Raw genomic sequence first — 20,182 nt, forward strand, 5'->3', positions numbered from 1 at the left:
AAATATTCATTTTTTTTTATATATGTCTTTTAAGAAAGGTTTTATTATATGTTTATTTTGAGCATGTCTCTTAAAATATAATGGTTAATATTATTATTTAACTATAATTCATTTATTAATTGATATATATTTTTAAATATAAAAAAATAATTTGAAATTAAGTATTTAATATAGAAGGTAAATTAAGAAAAAAACAGTAATTATTTTTCCTTAAAAGTGAATGGAGTGAATAATAAATTTTACATATAAAGAAGTTGTTTTTTTAACTTCGGCAGCACCCAAATTCCAATAAATTCAATTATGAATATGAGGTAACCCTTAATTAAATATTTTTTTATTAAAATGTATTTAAGTTAAAAATATTAAAAATATATATTAAAAAAATAAAATAATATAAATAAAATATCATTTTGATCAAATTCTAGCTAAATTTTTTTATCAAAAAGTTTTTTTCTTAAATACTAATACCTTATTTATCTTAATTATTTATCATGTTTTTCGGTCACATCTTCTATGAAAATATTAATTAAAAAATGTTAATTTTTTTTCAAATTACAATTTAGACAATAAATTTTATGCGAAAAATAAATTTAAGTGTACGAAAAATTTACTACAATCTCTTTAACAATAATAAACACAAAATCATCACCTCATAAAATTATAATTCAAATTTGCTTGTTAGCAACATCAAAATTTACATCGTGAATCAACATTTTTTCTTAAACCTTAGTCATTTTAGTCTGATCAATTCACTTACATAACTCAGCAGACAGTTTTATCAACAGCTTAATATTAAACGTCATGTCTGAAGTTATTTTAAAATGACACTACTAGAAATTAGACCTATGACAACGGTATTTTTTTGCTACGGCTATACAACCGTTGCTATGAACACTATATTCCAACGATTTAAGTATAGCTTATACACTTTAGCAATTCAATCGTTGAAATTGTACCAAAAAAACCATAGCTATAGATTATCTCTATATATGACAACGGTTTTTGGAAGGAAAAAAATACTATTGGAACTATTATTTATCTATATGGAAACGGAAAATCTTAATAGTTCGGCTGATTAACTATTTAAACTTTCACCTTATTAGTGAGAGTTCGATTTCCCACCATGTAATTCCCTCTGACCACTCATTTTACTTGGTATTGGGGGGATTAAGCATTTGGAGTAACCATTACTCCATGAAAATATTGAAATTGATATTTGTAATTATTTGACTCTTTTTCTTTATCTTCATCTTCATCTTCGTCTTCCTCTGTTTCCCATAAAAACCTAGCATATGATGCTAGTACATCGCTGAAAACAAAATAAATGTAATGAATATGGTAGTACTAATATGGTAAGAAACAAGTCAAAATATGGTGTCTATGCAAAAGTCCTTTACTACAACAATAGTTTCAGTTAAATCCCACAAGTGGAGTTTGGGAGGATAGTGTGTACACAGATTTTACTTTATCTCGTGGAGTTAGAGAGGTTGTTTCTGGAGAACCCTATGCTCGAGTATAGCAAATCAAAGTAGGTATGAAAGGAGAAAAAACGACAATGAAGAAGGAAACGTTTACTGACGTACATATATATAAATCCTTATTTCTTAACCATCATGTGGTGTTATCATTATAAACATTCCTTTTTTCTCTGTTAATGAGATGATTTATAGTCGATTAAATGTTTATAGCTTGTGTTAGACTATAAGTTTCTTTCTTTCTTAAAGTTCGTGCCTTATCAAACACTTTCACATAAAATGAGACAGAAGAGAGTAACACTTACCAGTTTCCTGGAGAAGCTTGAACTGCTCTTTTGAAATGAGAAGAGGCTTTATTTTGGTCATGATGAAGATGCCATATAAAATTTGCATATTGTGAAATAATTTCTCCATCACTAGCATCTGTCAATACCGCGCGCGAGTAGTATTCTTCAGCTCCTCCCAAGTCCCCTTTACACTGCACGAAAAAATGATAAGCACGCTAATGATAACAACATATCCAACGTGATCTGACAAGTGGAGTTTTGGGAAAGGTTGAGTGTATTTATGCAAAAGAAGTCAAGAGTGTTCAATTGACTACCTTTCACTATATGTTGCTATGTTACTGCTTATACGCGGTAGCTTAGATGACAAATAAGGGACATTACCTGATCAAGGAACTGAGCATACTTTCTTAAAACTAAGGGGTTATTTGGATTTTCTTGAATCACACTCTTATAGTAATCGGCTGCTATAAGCTCATTCAGAGTCATGCCACCACTAAATCCGCAATTTCCAATGCCAAATCCTGCAGCAAGATTCAGCAGAGGGCTAGCTTGTCTGTTGTCTTGTTCAAAATACATGTTGTGTGATGTAGCAACTTCTTCGGTTTCCTTGAAAAGATGGCACATCAAGAAGGTTAAAACTTCATATGATGCAAAACAGATCTTGTTCTAAAAGTTGTTACTCCATCCGTTTCAATTTGTTTGTCTGGTTTTGACTTGACACAGAGTTTAAGAAAGTAAAGAATCTTGTAGTCTTAAGGTAACGATATGTAGATTGTAACAAAATTTACTTTAATCATGTTGTCTTAAACATGTCAGGTGGAAAGTTAGAACTGAAATAGTTGTCAAAGGTGGAAAGGGACATTCTTTTTTAAACGGACAATTGAAACGGAGATAGATAGTATATGTTCACTTGGAAATAAAGTAAAGAAGATGTGTAAAAACCTTAGTTTCATCAAGCTGTGTGTTCGTGCTCGTTGTCATCATAATTGATCTCCCAAAGAAAATTAGCATATGCTGCAAGGACATGGCTGGAAACCGAAAAAATGAATGTGAAAAAGGAGACATATTCTATCATGAGAAATGAAGAAACGAAGTTATACATGTTCCACTTCATATCGCGCTATATCATTTTCAGTCTATTTCAAGAAAAAAGGAAGCTTTTTATATTTGGAAACTCTTTAATTTGAAACTTCTCATTTTGCTCTTAATGACATGCTATTATAGCCATAACGATATCATGGCATGTGTCGAAACCAGAAGTTATAGTGGTACTTCTGATATGTGACAGAAGTATTTCTTCTTTTTCTTAACCTCCGTTGCATTCAAATACTACCATATAAGCCCAGAACGGATGAGGTACCTGTTCTCGGGATCAACATGAGTAGCATGTTCAAAGTAGCTCAAGGCTCTATCTTTATCATGGTGTAGCTGCCACACCAATGTAGCATACTGTGACAAGATATCCCCGTCTTGTGGATTAGCTAGAGTAGCTTGAAAGTAATATTCCTCGGCCCCAGAAAGATCTCCTTTCGACTGCCACCAACGTTCATGAATGACACAAAACATAACATGATCACCAAGATTGGACTAAATCACATCACATTATGTGGAAACAAGAACAGAGAGTTTAGGGGCAAGACAACACGGAACATATTTCTTTTGGAATTATTTCATCCTTCCAAATCACTAGTAGAGAGTTTGTAGTTGTCGAAACCATAAAGAAAATCTCCACGGTACAAAGAGAATTCACCATATTCGTGAAAGGAAGAAATGGTGATCAACATCATCAATAGAGTGACTTGCAAAAGCTGACAAACATGTCTAAGACCACACAAACGTTGTGATATGTTTAAGGCCACAAGTTCACAATATCTGCCTTTTTTTCTTGAACTTCGTATCCAGTCAAATAGGTTCACGAAGATTGAAGCAGGGAGTAGCTCTCAACGAAGACGTTGCAAGATACAAAGAGAATCAGAAATGTTCCTCGAGACATACGATGATCAACATAGTCAATAGACTGACCTGCAAAAGCTGAGCATAATTCCTCAAGACCAAAGGGTTGAAAGGATATTCTTCAAGCAAACTCTTATAATGTGCTTCAACATCTCCCATTTCATCAAAATTCAACGGTACAATGTCAGCACCATGACCCGCCCTCATCAGCCCGCCCTCAGTCAGAGACTTCATGCCACTAACATCAATTCCAAATCCAGCAGCAAGGTACATTGGACAAACTGGTTCATTTTGTTCTTCAGTTTCTTTATCTTCTTTCTCGTCACAATCTTCATTATCATCGTCTTCCTTAATAAGATCCATGATGCATTTCCCAAAACTAAAATCATCACTAGCTAAATCTTCTATCTCATTTCCTATAGTAACAGCCCTCACCAATTTTCCATCATTAATCATCTCCTTAAAATCTTCATCCTTATAAACAGAAAATGATAATTCTGTTTGCAATATTTTGTTAGTTTCTTGGTTGTGACAAGATCTTGGTAGTACCTTTGATCTATAAATTTCATCAAGATCACATTTTGACACCAACCCTTTCTTATTAACATCATCAAGATCACATTTTGACACCAACCTTTCTTATAAACATCATCAAGATCACATTTTGACACCACCCCTTTTCTATAAACATCATCAAGATCACCCCTTTTCTATAAACATCATCAAGATAACATTTTGACACCACCCCTTTTCTATAAACATCATCAAGATCACATTTTGACACCAACCCTTTCCTATAAACTTCACCAAGATCATATTTTGAGACTAACCAAACTTCATCAAGATCACATTTTGAAACCATCCCTTTTCTATAAACTTTATCAAGATCAGATTCTGACACCAACCAAACCTCATCAAGATCACATTTTGACACAAACCCTTTTAAGTTCCCTTCAGATTGAACTCTCCGGGGCGTTTTTCGACCAAGATTGTTGTTGGATTTTTTGAGGCTTAGTTGATGATCAGATGAAGAGTTGCATGAGAAAGAACATTAATGGCTTGCTGAGTGAAATGAGACTTAGCCAATATTTTTGTGATCTGCAGAAGTATTATCAAAGTCACTTTTTTTACTTTCTACCAAAATGTTTTGTGAAACAGGAGTTGATGAGCTTCTCAGCAGCATATTTCTAACTTTGGCTGTTTGCTTGAGATTAATTCAGAAATCTTGACTTGCTACTTCTATGGATATCCTAAATAAAGTGTTCAAAACAAAAGATAATGAGTGTTTTTAAATGATATTTGTCAATAGACTATAGTTTATTTTCTTAAACGTCTCACTTAATTAACAATTCAAGTTCGAGCAATAAGAAGAAATTCAAAAGTAAAACACAATAAAATGCTCCGTGTTATTCTAAAACATCAATATTTTGACCTAGACTAGTAGTTACTAGAGGTCGATGGACATGTCCCAACGACCCTATTCATGCTGCCACCCCTTCGCTGAAAAATTATACGATGTGAATATATCATTTATTTCATGTAAGAAAACAAGTTCTTGAGGAATATAAGAGATCATACCTTAATTAACAACTCTATCTTCATATACTTTTTGTTGTGAAATAATTTTGTGAGTACTTTTTTTCTTGGTAAAGAATACTGTGAGTACTAACATCATATGAAAATACAAAGATGAATCAATTACTCCTATATGTTTAGAAAAAACCATGATTAAATTATGGAAACATAAATATTAAAAAAAATAGTAACCCTCTCATATATATAAAGATTTTAGAATGCAATGTTTTAAAAGAATGGAAATGCATAGATTGAGGCATACCTTCAAATTGTATTTAAACAATAAATAATAACGATTACTTAGGATCATCTTGTAAATTTATAGCGTTATTTATAGTAGAATTATGTGTGTAACTGCGAAAAAATAGTGTAAGCTTTGTTAGGCTGAAATAATGTAAAAGAACAAAAACAAGTCATTTCCAAATGAAAGTCGAACGACCATTTGATGATTTGTAATTCTACATATTTTCATTGTATATTTACATATGAGAAAATCAAATTTATTTATCGCTTAATAGTTTAATAATTTTCAATTTGACAACAAACACTATTTTTTTATAAATAAAAAAAATTACAATTCTTACATCCAAACATCCACTAAATATTTTAACAAAAATTCCACGTATATATCTAAATTCTTGCCTAAATATAAGGTCCATAGTGAATGATTTTTTGACCTAACAACATTTAAATTTTTTAAAAAAATCCTCCATATGCGTATATACTACGATCTTAAATGTGTTTTTTTTTCTAATAATTACCTCCTTCTCTAACCCCCAATTTCATTCGGGGTCTCTAGCGTATTGACCCCGAACTTTTTCATCGTCGTCCATTCTCTGAGAGAGGACTACTAGCAAAACTTCCTCATTAACATTGTGAAATAATGCCACCGATTTCCAAGAACATGGGAACGTCTTTGAAACCGTTCCAGCTCTTGGAAATAAACATCATTTCCGCGCAGGACTTGGAACCCATGTCAAAGAAATTGAAAACCTACGCGGCCGCATGGGTCCATCCTACGCGGAAACTTGCCACGGGTGTTGACGTGAACGGTGGCCATAACCCCACGTGGAATGACAAGTTTGTTTTTCGTGTGGACGAAGAATTTCTCCGTCATGAGAATTCCGCCGTCCACATCGAGATTTACTCCGTCCATTGGTTCCGTGACTCTCTCGTCGGAACGGTTCGTATCCTTGTCGGAAACCTAATCCCTCCGATTCGCACTCACCTCCGTACTCACCATCATGGAATGCGTTTTGTCGCACTTCAGGTTTGTTTCGCTTTTTCATTAAAAAGAAAGAAATAACTTTGCATTTCAAAAATAAAAACTAAAAAGTTAGGCCGTCAATTTATTTTTGGATACATGCATGTCACATGACTCTATATATATCATCATTAATTTTACCTTTATGTTAATTGACATTATTATTTATATAAATGTTACATATGTATGTAGATTCGTCGTCCATCAGGGCGTCCTCAAGGTATATTGAATATTGGTGTATCTTTACTCGATAGCTCGATGAGGAGTATGCCATTATATAGACAAATGAGCACGTCAGCAGTTGCATATCGCGATTTGATGGAAGATCGAAACACACCCCATACACATAACAATGAGATCAAACAGAACAACGATAGTAATGTTGATGTTTCAAAACCTATATTACGTCGAATAAAGAGTGAACGTAGCGAACGTATCGCGTTGGATGATATTTCCATAGGTAATAATAGTTCAATAGTTGCAATTCCTTCAAAAACAAAAGGTGTAGATCATGAGAAAGAGAGTTCAATACTTAGTATTTCATTTGAACCTCCAATTCATATGATGAAAAAAAAGGGAAAAGCAAGTTCTGTTATGAATGGAGCTGAGCTAATAAATGAGAAATCAAAATTAGAAAATAAAAAGATTAAGACAAGTTCTGTTTTAAGTGATTCAATTGTAAGCAAAGGGTCATCAATTTATGATAAGCCCAATCCAAAGCCCAAACTCAAACTTATTGAATTGGAAATGGGGCCCAAATATGAGCCCATAAATGAAAAAGGGCCTTGTTATGACCCACCAACAACTAAAGAAATTGATGAACAGTCTATTACAAAGTCCAGTATGAAGATTTATGGAAATGAGTTTGGAGGCCCAAAAGGCCCATTAACTGAATCAGAAATTGGGCCTTCAGCATCTATAGTGGCTGCTGCTTTAGTTGAAAGAGGATATCTATTGGATGACAAGAGGAGCTCAGTGTTGGATGGTTGGAGCATCGACGAGAGCACCGAGGGGCTCAGGTCGAAGCTCGAGAGGTGGAGGAACGAGATCCCTCCGGTACAAAACCGAGGGACAGGTTCAAGTAGCTATCGTTTGACCGGACGTCACCCTAGAAGGCGTTCGAGTGGAGGGAGTAGCTTGTTTTCTTGCTTTGGTAATATTTGTGGCTATGAATGTCAATGTATGTGTGGGAAGCCCAAAAAGAAAAGTGTTAGTAACAAAAAGTATAAAAGCCCATCAACTGCTAGCAGATCATGGTTTTGAAAGCCCAAGCCCAATTAGATTAGGCCCAATTGCAAGAAGAAGAATATTGAGGAATTAGGGGGTCTTTTTGTTTAGGTCTCTCTTTTCATTATTATTTTTTATTTACAATATTGTAATTATTATTCTATCTGATTCCATTATTTTTTTTAGTTCTCAAAACTATGTACATTGTTATCAATTTGTAATTGGTAATATGTCTTCTCTTGGAAAAAGAAAAGTTTCATTTAAAGTTTGTTGTAATATTTTTATTTAGTTTGTTATGATTTTTTTATTTCCATCATTTGTGGGACCCTGATCTCTATCGAAATTCGAACCTTAATATGCCGACTCTTTTCCTCTGACCACCAAGTCACACCCTCGAGTGGCACTCATCTCCTTTTCACAAGTGGTAAAAGTGGTCAACTAGCAAAGTAGTGAAATTCACAAATAGCTACTTTTCAGCGCCTGTAATTGAAAAATAGTCTTTTTTCAAGTACGAACGGTGAAATTCTAGAATATTATCATAGAGTTTCACCCGCGGAATCTGAAACTTGTCTTGCTATTACTACTTCAAGGAAGAAAAACAAAAAAAGGAGTAATTATTTCCAGAAACAAATTCTTATTTCAATGCTTTTAACAATAAGACTCCAAGAATACAACAAAGAAGACAGAAATTAGGAATCAAGGAGTTCTCATTTTATTGCAGAAGAGCATTCATTTCTTGGGAGTAAAGAGAAAAAAGAGAAACACATCGAGCGCGGCCTTTCTCAGGAATATATAAGCATCAAAAGCTCAAGATTCACTCATCTGTTAGTGTACAACATAATCCAAACTCCTAAAACGAGGTCATCGAGGAACTTCACTGCAAAAACTCTCGGGGATCAGTGACATAACCGGTCAATGCTGATGCTGCAGCTGTATACGGAGATGCAAGATAAATCTGGCCTTCCTTGTGTCCCATTCGACCAGGGAAGTTCCTATTCGTGGTTGATACACAGACCTGCAAGACAATCATTCATAGAGTTAGGTAACGACCTACATTGCCATGACAAGTTTGACTCCTTCCAACAATTTTAGGGCTGCCTGAACTCGGAAAATAGAAAGGCAGTTTATGCAAAATTCAGATAATGCTGGTATGTTTCTTGTTCTGAGACTGTCCCCTATTCCCTTTACGATTATGTTAATTTCAAGGTTGAATTCTCTCGAAAACACACCTAAACTATCACATGTTCATGAGGTTTTATACCTCAACTATCCATTGTTCCATTTACCTTCGTCTAAACTATCACTCTTTTTGAATTAAAAACACACCTCAATGCTGAGTTGGCCTACACGAGCCTGCTGTTGAGTGGGAACAATATTTGGCCAAGTCACTATTGAGGAGTGTTCTAATACAAGGGAGTGATAGTTTAGGTGGGTAAAAGAAACAACGGATAGTTGGAAAAGTAAAAATTGCAAAAAAATGATAGCTTAGGTGTGCTTTTACCATTAACTCAAAACTACAGGAGGTCATCCTGGTATTCGAATTTATAAGACCCAAACCAGAAAGGTAAAAGTGACGTGATAACATTTGCCCACTATATTTAGATTAAAGAAAACCTCCAGTGAAAAAATTGTCTTGGACAGAAAAGTTGGATTCACGTCGAGAATCTATTTTATGGCTCTCCAAAACCAGAAAAAACAAACTGAAATGATGATATCTGTTCACTATATCGGTTTTGAAAAAAGCTCTCAAGTAAAAACAAATCATCGTGGACTGAAAGGTTTTGCATCTAGAGAACCTAGGTTCTAGAGCCCGCGCCAAAGGAGAATGAAAATAGCAAGCAAATATCTATAAGAATTGTGTGGATGTTAAGGCTTAAGCATTCAGTAAGAAACCGAGAATGGAAAAGGAAACAAAAAACAAAAAGAAGAAACATGGAAAACGCTTCAAAAATTTACTAACCCGCCAACAACCTCCCAACAATGACTAAAACGCGCAAAGAATAATCAACCAACAACGCACCTAACAGATCTAAGGATCAGCATTGTACACTACCGGTTACGGATGCTAATTGAACTTAGATATGTTAGTCCTTCACTAAAACCAGGTCAATAATCTGGAAGGAGGGTAAAGCAATAAATAGTCTGAATTAATGCCATGTTAAACGATGTCACCACTATAAACTAGCAATGCTTTCCAGCTTGTGAGGTGTCCAATGTGTGGTGAACCAAATAAATATTCAACTACGTGGTATGAGATTGAACTAAGTTATTCCTGCTCAAGGAAAATTTCGCTATGAAATATCCTGTTTGTCACAAACAACCCAATGATGTATAGTCAAAGCCAAATGTCCCTAGCATATTAATGGCAACTTAACAACTCATATGAAACAACCAACAACTTGCCTGAGCTTCATTCATGCGTGCATAAGTGTCTTTAGGGCCACCCAAACAAGCACCACAACTAGGACTTGCAGGTGTATCGCAACCTGCCTCCTCAAAAATCTGGGAACATGTTTTGCCACCTGATCCTGGAACTGGGAGGCTATATACATCCATCCATACCTGAAACAGTTTCAATATTTACATCATATGGTTACTTCTGCAATGATATCGCAGCTAAGATACCAACATAGTCCTAGGATAAAAAATAAGATTACGAACCTTTTGGGTAGCAGGAACAAGGAAAGTGGGAACCTTTACCTTCTTTCCCTGCATAAGACATGGTTATTCGTTTAAACCTGAAATATCTAACATCTGGAAGACTTTAATCATGAAAAATGAGCAAGTATTTCCTCTCCCTGCAGGTGTGGGAGCAAAAATGAACAAGGAAAAATTGCCATAAAAAGTGAGAAATTAAGCATAATAGTGTGAGATAATTGTGAAACATAGTGGAGCATCACTGCACACATATATAGTAATCAGCCAATATAGGACAAGAACAAATCTACAGAAGAGAACATAGACTTGCAGAGAAGACAAGTGGCCTAATGTTACATATATAGTAATCAGCCAATATAGGACAAGAACAAATCTACAGAAGAGAACATAGACTTGCAGAAAAGACAAGTGGCCTAATGTGGAAATCGGCATTACATCATGCACCTCAACTATTGAGTCAATGCAGACGACAAAGTGGATAAATGGTGAAGGTGTAAAGTCAAATCAATCGAATATCTAAGCATCGATTCCAAACTAGATGCAATTGGTTATATTAATCCTCCATATTTGTTCCACTCTATTCAAGCCAATTTCATTCAAGCAATAAAAAGTTGTCTTAACCATTTATGCCTACATGGCCATAAAAAAGTCTAACCAAGAAAAAAGGACTCCTCACAAACAGAAAACCTAATTTAAATACAATAGCATTTAAGTCTTAATCACGCCTAGTTGATATTGGCTACATTGACCTACTGTATTTTGTTCTTAGTTAAGTCAACATTGATTGAGAGAGATCATAGCTCATAGAGAAAACAGGTAAAACTGTGAGATATTACTAAACAATTGACTGATTACAACATGCATCGATATAAGTTTCCAGTTTCTCCCAAATGGAAGCAAACCATTATTCAAGACTGTTGGTCATAATTTATAGCATACTGCAGTCATCTAGAAGCAGTTTAGGCCATTAATTGTGAATTCTATTTTAAGAAACATTTTTGTTAATGGCTATAAATTCCACATTGTGAAGACCTTTCAACCGCCATTAATTGTGAATTCTATTTTAAGAAACATTTTTGTTAATGGTATAAATTCCACATTGTGAAGACCTTTCAACCGCCTTGATGTACTCATCAAATGAGCATAACAAGGATATGGCTACTACATACGGTTCCTTCAGGATTAAATTTTAGAAACTAAACATCCCCCTGTCAAAAGAAATTGCATCCCACACTCATAGCAAAGTCCACATAACACCGATGTAGTCTAAACTGATATAAAAATCGTAAAAATGAGTAATTATTGGTTTATTGGAGTAATCTTACGGAAGCTAGAAAAACTTTTGCAGCAGCCATGAAGTCCTCTGTCTTTCCACCAGTACAAGATCCAATATATACTCTATCGATTTTGACATCTTTGCATTCTCTTGCCAAAGCACGATTATCAGGAGAATGAGGCTGCAGGAGGCACAGGAGGTTTAGAACATTTGGAACGGGTAGTATTTAGAATGAGTAGAAATCCATCTCCAGAGAAAATAAAACCAGAATATTAAACAATACAGAATATCTTAAATATCTGCAACGACAGTTGCACTAGCATTCTTGATTGTTTGATAATATAAAATTTTAAGTTCAATTTTTTCTGCCGTATGAGTTACGCACACACAACTAAAACACTGTTAATACCATTGATGAATCCCCAAAGAAAGAAAGCTAAAACATAACCAACCTTAGCCACTAAGGGCTCCAACTTGGAAACATCAAATCTGTACTCCTTAAGATATCTGGGTATACAAAAAAACGACGTGTTAATGTTGAAGACATGGCAATTTGAACGCACAAATGATAACCTAATATACTCTTGTCATGAAACGAGAAGAGAAGAAGGTTATATGGAAGATGACTACAAGTGCACAACCTTATGAAAGAGCTGCATCAAATAAATAAAACCCTATAATCTGGGTGGATATAGAAAACGTCGATATCATGAAAGGAGGCTATTGCTTTACTAAAAGACTTCTACATCCCAAAGATCTTGAAAAGAAACCAATCTCAGACCCTTCTGCAGTTAGCTCTATCCAAATACAAATGTTCCACGGCCACTAAAACACCTTGCTGGAAAAAATTACAATCCTTTAAGCAAACAATCTCCCAATGTTCATCAGTTAAGAATTCATTACAAGCAGGAAGCACTGAAGTACAAAAAATTCATCTAAAAGAACAAACTATTCAGACGTTCATCATGGGCCAGATTTCCATTATTGAGTCACATAATGAACCTCATAACAAGATTCTATCGCCTAACCAGAAAGGAATAGCTAATAATTGCACTCTAATAATATTTTCTGATATTGACAATTTTCAGGACATCTAGTCCTTCCTTCAATTCATTTACTTTGGACAAATAATTATTTTTCAGTACAAGAAAATGATGGCAAGAAAGGCATCTAGTTTTGGCAAAATGTGTCACCGCATTCTCCAGGATATGTGGAAATTATTTCTACAAAGCTTATAGTAGAACAAATTTTTCTCATCAACTAATTTCCCACTTCGTTCAACCTTGTTCTTGGACTTGAACATATACTGATATCTTTAGAAAACTTTGGTCTATTCTATTTGATCTCATCTCATATACCTTTTTAAAAACAAATACTTCTGGAAAATTAATTTTTATCTGATACCTTGAATGATCAGTTATAACCATCTAACTTTGGCCACATATGGAGTGCTCAAAGTAACATAAAGCAAATATGTACCAACAAAGGAATTAGCAATTCAATCTGAGACATGACAACTGCAAACTAGAATAATATGGCATCAATTGGTGACATCGCAACAATGGTCTCTAGCGTTCAATACCTGGCTCCTTCATCACTATAAACAGGTTCATAGGGCACAGAAGTCCTTCCCTGTGACAGCAGAAAATAAAAATTCATCAGCTGAATACGGTTCTTTTTTCAGTCATCCTGAATATAAAGTTATAAGGTCTTTTTGGCAGCATGTTTCAGATGAAATTGACCTCTCACAAGGGAGGTGGAAAAGTTTAAAGAGGTGAAATTGAGTCCCCAGCTTCCTCACTTACCTCAAGGTAGTCATATGTTGTTTTATCAGCTGGGATGACACCATTTTTTCCACCAGCTTCAACAACCATGTTGCATAATGTCATTCTTTCTTCCATCTATTAAAACAATAAGATCCATAATTACTTGAGGATCCAACCTCGTTAATCCCACTAACAATGTCAAAAAAACTTACAGTCAAGCTTTCAACTGTCGTGCCAACAAACTCCATTGCTTTATAAGTAGCACCAGCCACTGAAATTTCACCAATAATCTGCAATTTTCAAAAGCAAAGGACAAGAATTTGAACTTTGGATTCTTATCAATCCAACAACGTTATAAAGAAACAGAATAACAGACGTAACAAATCATATCAACACACAAAAATGAAGAATAGAGCATCTAGCAAAACTTACTTGCAAAATTAAGTCCTTAGCAAGCAAGTAATCAGGCATTTCACCATCCATTACAAATCTCAAAGTTGGAGGCACCTGCATCATACAAATATTAAATTTCGTAGATGATATACATTAGCAGAAAGAGAAGTTATTTAACCACAAAAAATACAAAATGTCGAAGAGACACGTGTGACTATCAGTTCTTGTTCATTCTTCAATCTTCAATCTTCAAATAGAAAATGAAGAAGTCTACATCATGTTTCTTTAATACATTTTTTGCTGCATATTGTTTTTCCTCCTTTTAAATGCATTGAAACGTGTTTAAGAAGAATGCTATGGTTACTTGTTCTCATTCATCCTGTGAGATGCAAAGGAGAACAAGCTCAGTGACATGCCTTATGAGCTTATAATTTACTATTGTAAGTCTTTAGCTTAGCACTGTCATCTGTTATCTAAAAAAGGTTAATTCTTTGGTAAGGGACACCAAAAAAGAGAGTGAGTTACGCCTATATGCAACAGTAGAAAATGTAGATAAAACTTCTCGGGATATATAATTAGGAATTTCATATTGGCAATAAAATCAAACAACATAACTGTGAATCCAGAACTGTATCCCATAAAGACAAGAATTGCTACCTTGAGCAGAATCTTGCCAGTACCCAACACAAAACCTGCATCAGTATTGCCAATTCCAGTGGCGAATTGCCCGAAAGCTCCAGCAGTACATGTGTGGGAGTCTGTACCCAGCAAAACCTGGCAACAAACATAGGCTTCATAAAGTTAAAGCATATGCATATACATATCAAAATGTCTTGACAGTGTGGATCTCGGCAAAGATTATTCATTCACCTCTCCAGGTCTGCAGTGACCTTCTTGTGCAAGAGCAACGTGGCAGACACCCTTGTAATCAGGATTAGCCTGTATAGTATCATTTAGTTTTTTTCATTTGCTATGAGCAGACAAAGAAAGCAACAGCTTCGGCAGAGCACATAATAAGGCATTATTAGAGGTAAATAGCCATACACGGAAGTTCCCCAAATCTTTAATGTCATAGAAGTACTTAATATTTTGTTCATTGCAGAAATCCCTCAAGATATCCACGTTACGGTTTGCTCGTTCGTCGGTTGTGAATATGTAATGGTCAGGTATAATGACAAGCTTTTCACGATCCCAGACCTATGATATTGAAATAAGGAAACATCCATTAGATATATCATCTGAATAATGCATCTATCAACAAAATAAGCGCGAGCTTGAGAAACAGTCTTTAGTTCAGCATCTAATCAACAAAATAAGTGTGAGCTTGAGAAACAGTCTTTAGTTCATATTTTCCACATTTAATAAACACCATTACCGGACCACCAGAGAACTAAAGAAACTTCAATCAGTACATATAGCTACTACACAACCAGGTAATGAAGAAAAGTAGCAAACTAATAGCTCCCATTTGGTCATAGATTCTGGGAGTAGATTGTTTTTAAAAAAAGAAAATGATTCAATATTGTTTGTCCATGAAATTTAGTCAGTTTTTGAAGAATTTCATGTTCCAAAAACTAGCCCAGACCAATTTTAGGGTGAAATTTCACCTTCACTCACAAAACTTCAATTTTTTCAAAGTTCAATGCATGCACGACCAAAACGCTAGCTGAGAATCTGTTTTCAAGTACTCAAAGCAAGATCAAATTTACACTGCCAAAATTGCTAGACAATCAATTTGCACTAATAAAAATGCATGTCCAAACACAATTTCAAGTTCCAAAAATTATCTAACAACAAACTTCAAAAACTCTTTTTTTCAAGTTTCAACTATATGTCTATATCTATGGCCAAACACTAGCTAAGAATCAGTTTTCAAGTACTCGAAGCAAATTCAAATTTACTCAACCAAAATAGCAAGACAATCAATTTGCACTAAGAAAGTTATTCTACTGGCAGCATATATACCTTAGCATTCTGTCCAAACTCTTTCTTGAAAATTCCAATAGAGCCAGGGCCACAAACATCATGAGTCATCAGAACATCAACATTCACCCAGACATTATCACCAGGGCTCACATCAGGCTTATCAGAAGCCTTAGCTAATATCTTCTCAGTCATAGTCATACCAGTCTTTACCTAACAACAATCAAAAAAACCATGATAAAAGAGTCAACCCCTTTTTTTACAATTAAGAGCACAAAAACCAATCGGAAATGCATACTGATCCAGTTGTGGCAGGTTTTCTTTCAGTCTGCTGAGGTGTCATCACAGAAACAATTCTCTTGGATATCCTTTTCCGAGCAGTTTGAACGGAAAATGAAGCTTGTGAAGAGAAGGCAGATAGACCCACATCTTTCTATACAAAACAGCAAAAGGGTCAGCACAGATCTCCTCAAAACTGAAGAAAACTTGAATTTTGCAATAAATATGAGAAAATCAGCAAAAGAGTCAGCACAAATTTCTTCAAAACGGAAAAAAGATCTTGACTTTTGCAGCAAATTTGAGAAAATCAGCAAAAGGGTCAGTGCAAATCCACTCATAACGGAAGAAATCTTAATATTTGCAGCAAATATGAGAAAATCAGCAAAAGGGTTAGCATTAATCTCCTCAATAATGGGAAAAGTCTTGATTTTTGCAGCAAATAAGAGCATATCAGCAAAAGGGTCAGCGTAAATTCACTCATAATGAGAAGAAAAAAAAACTTAATTTTGCATCAAAGGGGCATCTTAATTCAATCATATAAAACACACACAAACCTTATTGATGAAAGTTGTAGAACTTGAAGCTATAGCTGAAGACGCCGCCATTGCTAACAGATTTGTTCTGCTAAATCTTAAGGGGTCGAAGAGAAGAAGAAGTTATAGCCCAAATAAATGGCGGCTGATGAAGGAAAAAATGGTGGTGCTATGAATGATAAGGTCCCACAAGATTTGTTCAAAAAAAAAAAATGAATCGTGTGGAAGCAAAACTCGAGCATTCTTTATTTTCGTATTTACAAAAAATTAAAGTTTCAAATTTATTTTTGTTATATATTACTCTCTTGTCTCAATTTATATCTAAATAGAATTTTTAATATTTTTCGTAAATTATTTTATACAAAGTTATTATTATTCATAATAATGTAAGCTTTTCAACATATGAAATTTTAATACAAATACTTAATTTATATTTGAGCTACGTGAAATAATTTTATTACTTCCATATCATACAAGCACATTAAAATGTTTGTAATGCATTTTAAAGCCTTTTAATTAATCTATTGAATAGAATTAGAAGAATTAATTATAGAACATAACACACTTGTTGCTTTTCAATTATAACCTACCTAACTTTTTTTGAAAACCACATAATAAGAGATTTATTTCTTGGATGCTAAAACTTATTGGCTATTTGATGCTATAATTAAGACCAACTAGCTTTTGATGTGGTGTACCTATTCATAGCTCGTAGCAATAGATTTGTTGTTTAGTTATAAAATTTACTCATTGTTAATTTTTATTTTTTTAATAATATTTTCTTAGATTACGAATTCAAACTGATAAAACAGTCACTAATATTTATATCAGTAAAGGTTGTCTATCTAGCATTCTTTTAGTCGCGACCCTTCTTGAATCTTATGTAAGCAAAGTAATGTTTTATGCACCATCAACCTAGGAAATGCTACATATATAATAAAATTGTATTATTGATAGTCTAATGTTTTGAGGAAATTTTTAAACATCAAGTGGTCGTGCCGGAGTGGTTATCGGGCATGACTAGAAATCATGTGGGCTTTGCCCGCGCAGGTTCGAATCCTGCCGACCACGTTTCATTTTACTACTTATTTCTTTTTGGTTCTTCTTCTCACGTTTTATACGAGTGATATGATATTGACATGAGATGAGTTTAAACGAAATATTATGGTGAACGTGAATTCATATAGTTAGTCTCAACTTGTTTTGAACTGAGACGCAAAATATTTTTATTGCACCAAGATACCTCTCATATGTGACGGAAGAAATATAAAGAGTAGAACAACTATTTGCAGTCCAAATAAGCAGAGCACATTGCAGGCATCAAGCATGAAACATAGCAAATCAGCAGCAACGACAAAAGCTCACTCGATTCCTGCTGCATATTTTTTATCTCACTTTCATATTTGGTTTCTTACCTAGAGACGGACATAAACCATCGCAGGAAATCAAAATTACTTATAGTCCTTTCATCCAAACACAACTTGTGTTTGGATAGAGACTGGTTATTTTCAGATGATATGCAAATAAATAGGCAGTTCACATATAAAATTTAGGAATAGAAGAGAAATGGCACAACAATATCAAAACTAAATCTTTCTTATAGCACTGACAAAATTCACCGAGAGCATAAAACGTTCAGCTCATACCAAAAAACCACCGACTGTATTTGATACATCATAATAGTTTTCCGTAGAAAGACCAAGTGATATGTCAGCGGAATATCAGTCAAATGACCTACTTCTTAGTGCTCTTCTTCTTGGAACCAGTAGTAGCAGGCAGTGGTTTGGGATACTTCTCGACTACACTTGGGTCCAACCAATTGAGAGGGTTGCGATTATAGACAGGCCAGTTAGGTATGGTGAGAAGGGCCGTAAAGACAACACCACCAGCGTATGTTAACAGCATAGTTTGGAACGTGCCCAACATATAGCCTGTGAGGAATGCTACCACACCAAAGCTCACAAGCAGTATCTGCATCAATTGTTCCACGAGCTTTTGTCCTTGCCAATCCATCTACAATAGACGGCACAAAAACAAATGATAAAACTGCACATTATCACAAAACAAGAAGAATAGAAGTATATACTTGATCTATCCATCCAATCAACTATCCATTAGTCCCAACTCCGAACTCACAAACTAGTTGGGATCGATTATATAAATCTTTCTTTATTCAGTGATTTCACCCAACATAAGATAATATACTTTCTAAAGCATAATAGACTTCCCTTCAAATAGAGAATGCTTAATCCCACATTTATCGGTACATAGACTAACTTGTAAGTTTCTAACAAGACTAACAAGGGACTCTTGGCAAACATAGGACACATAATGTAAGCATAACAAAAACTGAGCTATAATTCAACTAGTTGGCATAACCTTTATTGTTCCTTTTGTTTCAATTGTGACTTAATCGGTTAAGCCTCTTTCTACGTGATAAAAAGTAATTCTCAACATCCACGTTCTACGTCAGTTCCAAAAGAGCCAATAATTCTGAAACTCAATCAGACAAAATGCATACAAAGGTACAAATCTCAAACTACCTCTATATCCACTATGTTAGTATGTTTATATAAATCTTCAGTGAATCACAGATTTACTTTTCCTTATTAAACTCTCCAACAATATATTACTCGGATTATCAGAGATTACTCCCTATGTGTCACATACTCCAAAAGTTTGCTTTTTTTTCTAATGAGTCCAAATTTATGCATTTTTATGGGGATCCAAGCAATATAGCTCCAACAGAACGACAAATTACTAAAACTTGAATCTTTTCTCAGTTCAAAAAAGCTTTTATGATTAACTTGGAAATCTTCATTTTTCCCAATTTCTTCCCCAACAAAATAAGTCAACAATTTGTATATCCAGAACTATATAACACTTCAGCAACAAACCACAACAACAACAACTACAATTCAGTCCCAAACAAGTTCGGATCGGCAAACAACAAAATCTAAATCAAAATTGACAGAAATTAGCCTGATTGACTTAACAGATTTCCAAGGCAAAGCACAATTGATTGGATCTGGATGTAAATCGAACATGTGATAAAATAAAACCCGTAAAAATAAAAAAACCCTAAAAAAAAAATAGCGCACAGCTATAACGACAATGTCAATTATGCAGAAAACTGATCAACAGAAGAAAATTAATATACAGACAACAAAACTGAACGGAAATAGAATAGAAAGAGCTCAGGTAATACTCACCGGCGGCGATTGAAGACGGAGAAGAGAGGAGGAGGTAAAAGAAAAGTAAAATTGTAATAATAAGAAATGAGTCAATTTATGTCTATGGTATAATATAATATAAATATATAAAAATATATATATATATTATCTCCGTCCCTTTTAAGTTGCAAGGTTCTATTAGAGTAAAACAATTTAAAAGCTGGTCAAATTGACTTAAAAGCTGATTTTTTATTTATTTAGCGGTTTGGTAATACTCAAAATAACTTATTTTAAGTTAAAAAAAATTATTTTAAGCCAAAAGTTAAAAGTTGGGCTAGGGGTGCTTTTTTTTCCAGCTTATAAGCTATTTTAAGTTGATCACATTTTTACCTTTTTGCCC

The 20,182-nt window shown here is 34.3% G+C and overlaps 4 protein-coding genes and 1 non-coding gene across 5 annotated transcripts; 2 read left to right on the forward strand and 3 right to left on the reverse strand.

Annotated features, from left to right (window-relative positions):
* Positions 1 to 1,026: 1,026 nt before the first annotated feature.
* Positions 1,027 to 4,303, reverse strand: LOC101265510 (uncharacterized). Its single transcript, XM_069295450.1, has 6 exons — positions 3,785 to 4,303; positions 3,123 to 3,295; positions 2,721 to 2,790; positions 2,144 to 2,368; positions 1,781 to 1,953; positions 1,027 to 1,309 (listed from the first exon to the last, which is right to left on the reverse strand). Exons 1-6 carry the CDS (start codon positions 4,169 to 4,171, stop codon positions 1,168 to 1,170), a joined length of 1,170 nt encoding a protein of 389 aa, XP_069151551.1. The 5' UTR covers positions 4,172 to 4,303; the 3' UTR covers positions 1,027 to 1,167.
* A 1,724-nt stretch (positions 4,304 to 6,027) lies between these two features.
* LOC101265801 (uncharacterized) lies at positions 6,028 to 8,046 on the forward strand. Its single transcript, XM_004234003.5, has 2 exons — positions 6,028 to 6,560; positions 6,747 to 8,046. The coding sequence occupies exons 1-2, from the start codon at positions 6,174 to 6,176 to the stop codon at positions 7,815 to 7,817; spliced, it is 1,458 nt and encodes a 485-aa protein (XP_004234051.2). The 5' UTR covers positions 6,028 to 6,173; the 3' UTR covers positions 7,818 to 8,046.
* Positions 8,047 to 8,395: 349 nt separating this feature from the next.
* LOC101266391 (3-isopropylmalate dehydratase large subunit, chloroplastic) lies at positions 8,396 to 16,897 on the reverse strand. The gene is made up of 15 exons (XM_004234005.5): positions 16,631 to 16,897; positions 16,096 to 16,230; positions 15,840 to 16,010; positions 14,919 to 15,071; positions 14,745 to 14,813; positions 14,532 to 14,648; positions 13,914 to 13,988; positions 13,694 to 13,771; positions 13,521 to 13,616; positions 13,298 to 13,347; positions 12,168 to 12,222; positions 11,765 to 11,896; positions 10,443 to 10,490; positions 10,185 to 10,343; positions 8,396 to 8,796 (listed from the first exon to the last, which is right to left on the reverse strand). Exons 1-15 carry the CDS (start codon positions 16,679 to 16,681, stop codon positions 8,656 to 8,658), a joined length of 1,530 nt encoding a protein of 509 aa, XP_004234053.1. The 5' UTR covers positions 16,682 to 16,897; the 3' UTR covers positions 8,396 to 8,655.
* Positions 16,898 to 17,598: 701 nt separating this feature from the next.
* Positions 17,599 to 17,680, forward strand: TRNAS-AGA (transfer RNA serine (anticodon AGA)). The gene has a single exon. It is a non-coding gene; the product is annotated as a tRNA-Ser (tRNA).
* A 509-nt stretch (positions 17,681 to 18,189) lies between these two features.
* LOC101243763 (signal peptidase complex subunit 1) lies at positions 18,190 to 19,947 on the reverse strand. Its single transcript, XM_004234017.5, has 2 exons — positions 19,822 to 19,947; positions 18,190 to 18,622 (listed from the first exon to the last, which is right to left on the reverse strand). The coding sequence occupies exon 2, from the start codon at positions 18,620 to 18,622 to the stop codon at positions 18,344 to 18,346; it is 279 nt and encodes a 92-aa protein (XP_004234065.2). The 5' UTR covers positions 19,822 to 19,947; the 3' UTR covers positions 18,190 to 18,343.
* Positions 19,948 to 20,182: the final 235 nt, after the last annotated feature.

This window comes from Solanum lycopersicum, chromosome 3, assembly GCF_036512215.1.
Source record: "Solanum lycopersicum chromosome 3, SLM_r2.1".
NCBI classification, from domain to species: domain Eukaryota; kingdom Viridiplantae; phylum Streptophyta; class Magnoliopsida; order Solanales; family Solanaceae; genus Solanum; species Solanum lycopersicum.

Excerpts from the sequence above, each read along its gene's own strand:
- LOC101266391 (XM_004234005.5), bottom strand. The coding sequence starts at position 16,681 with ATGGCGGCGTCTTCAGCTATAGCTTCAAGTTCTACAACTTTCATCAAT. Across the intron at positions 10,344-10,442 it reads TTGTTCCTGCTACCCAAAAG|GTATGGATGGATGTATATAG; the intron begins GTTCGTAATCTT and ends AAACTGTTTCAG. Across the intron at positions 8,797-10,184 it reads CACGCATGAATGAAGCTCAG|GTCTGTGTATCAACCACGAA; the intron begins GCAAGTTGTTGG and ends ATTGTCTTGCAG.
- LOC101265510 (XM_069295450.1), bottom strand. The coding sequence starts at position 4,171 with ATGATTAATGATGGAAAATTGGTGAGGGCTGTTACTATAGGAAATGAG. Across the intron at positions 2,791-3,122 it reads CATGTTGATCCCGAGAACAG|CCATGTCCTTGCAGCATATG; the intron begins GTACCTCATCCG and ends TTCGGTTTCCAG. Across the intron at positions 1,310-1,780 it reads CAAGCTTCTCCAGGAAACTG|CGATGTACTAGCATCATATG; the intron begins GTAAGTGTTACT and ends TTTTGTTTTCAG.
- LOC101243763 (XM_004234017.5), bottom strand. The coding sequence starts at position 18,622 with ATGGATTGGCAAGGACAAAAGCTCGTGGAACAATTGATGCAGATACTG.
- LOC101265801 (XM_004234003.5), top strand. The coding sequence starts at position 6,174 with ATGCCACCGATTTCCAAGAACATGGGAACGTCTTTGAAACCGTTCCAG. Across the intron at positions 6,561-6,746 it reads TGCGTTTTGTCGCACTTCAG|ATTCGTCGTCCATCAGGGCG; the intron begins GTTTGTTTCGCT and ends ATATGTATGTAG.